At 38.3% G+C, this 1,267-nt stretch overlaps 1 protein-coding gene across 1 annotated transcript in view; it reads right to left on the reverse strand.

Annotated features, from left to right (window-relative positions):
* The window catches only part of SAGE1 (sarcoma antigen 1), a 23,417-nt gene extending 22,684 nt beyond the window's left edge, over positions 1–733 (reverse strand). Inside the window, 1 exon segment of the mRNA XM_009584214.1 lies at positions 590–733. Within this exon segment, the coding sequence (XP_009582509.1) occupies positions 590–709 (120 nt within the window). The 5' untranslated portion in view covers positions 710–733.
* Between the last annotated feature and the right edge of the window lie 534 nt (positions 734–1,267).

Genomic DNA, 1,267 nt, shown 5'->3' on the forward strand with positions numbered 1-1,267 from the left:
GTCACATGGTATGGAATACCCCATTAGCCAGCTGAGCTGGCTGTCCTGATTATGTTCCCTCCCATCTTGTGTACCTAGCTCAGTCAGTAGGCATGGGAGCTGTCCTTGGACTAGGAGGGTACTTAGCAACAACTGAAAACATCAGTGTGTTATCAACATTCTCCTCATACTAAATCCAAAACACAGCACTAGCAAGAAATTTAACCCTATCCCAGCCGAAACCAGGACAACTACAGATAACATGAAACTGCAAAGCAGATTCACTGCCATCCAGTGTACATACTCCCATACAGCAATTGTGTATCTACAGTCGGGATCATTTACACTACTGCTTTCTTTGTAGTTCAGTAAGGAAAAAAGTGCTAGTATATTCCAGGGTATGTTCAGTAGATGTAATAAGAAAGAAAAAAGAAGGGGGGGAAAGGGGGGGGGAAGTTCACAGTTGAAGTTTTAACACACAGCTATCCAACATGTTTTTAAAAAAAAAGTAAAATACAAAACCAAATTTGAACTATCAAAATCCCTTCCCGCTATAATTTCGAAAAACCCAGAAAAATAAAAGACAGAAGACTATAAACAGATTTGTTACCTGTCCATAGTTGTCTATTCCAGACACTAATCTATTGAGATTTAACAAGTCAAACGATGACCTGAGTGCCTGACCAAGGGTTGTTAGACCTGAAGCCTGAAGATTTTTCAGTTCATTCATAAACGTTGCATGGTTTTCCTTCCATCCAGCCTATTACATAAAACAAAAAAGCTTATTAGTCACTTTAGCAACAAACTGCAATCAATTGCAAGTTGTTGTTTATCTCCCTTCCCACTAAAAGTTAGATTATATTCCTGATTAATGGATATGCTGCATCATTTACATGCTACACACACCTAACCCATGTATGCACAACTTGATATGAAACATACAGTTAAACTTATAATCAGAGACTCACAAAACACACACACTGTCAAGCATTTGAAAAAATTTGCAAATACCCAGCTCTTACCGTGAAGACCGCTGTGGAGGCAATGCAATTAATAGAAGTAGTTGGATTAAGCATGTTTTATTAGGAGAAACTGTCAAATTTGGAAATCAGAAATGCAACTGCCAAAGTGACAGCAATGATAAAACAACAATACAAACAGCATAATATTGATGCTTCTTCTGACATATACCCACCCCCCTTTCATTCTTTCCTCCATAGATCGAGGCTGGAAGGAAAGAAAGGATGCATTTGCAACGTGTACTAATGCAGGAGTTAAAAATCTAACA

Source organism: Fulmarus glacialis, unplaced genomic scaffold, assembly GCF_000690835.1.
Source record: "Fulmarus glacialis isolate BGI_N327 unplaced genomic scaffold, ASM69083v1 scaffold20638, whole genome shotgun sequence".
Taxonomy (NCBI): Eukaryota; Metazoa; Chordata; class Aves; order Procellariiformes; family Procellariidae; genus Fulmarus; species Fulmarus glacialis.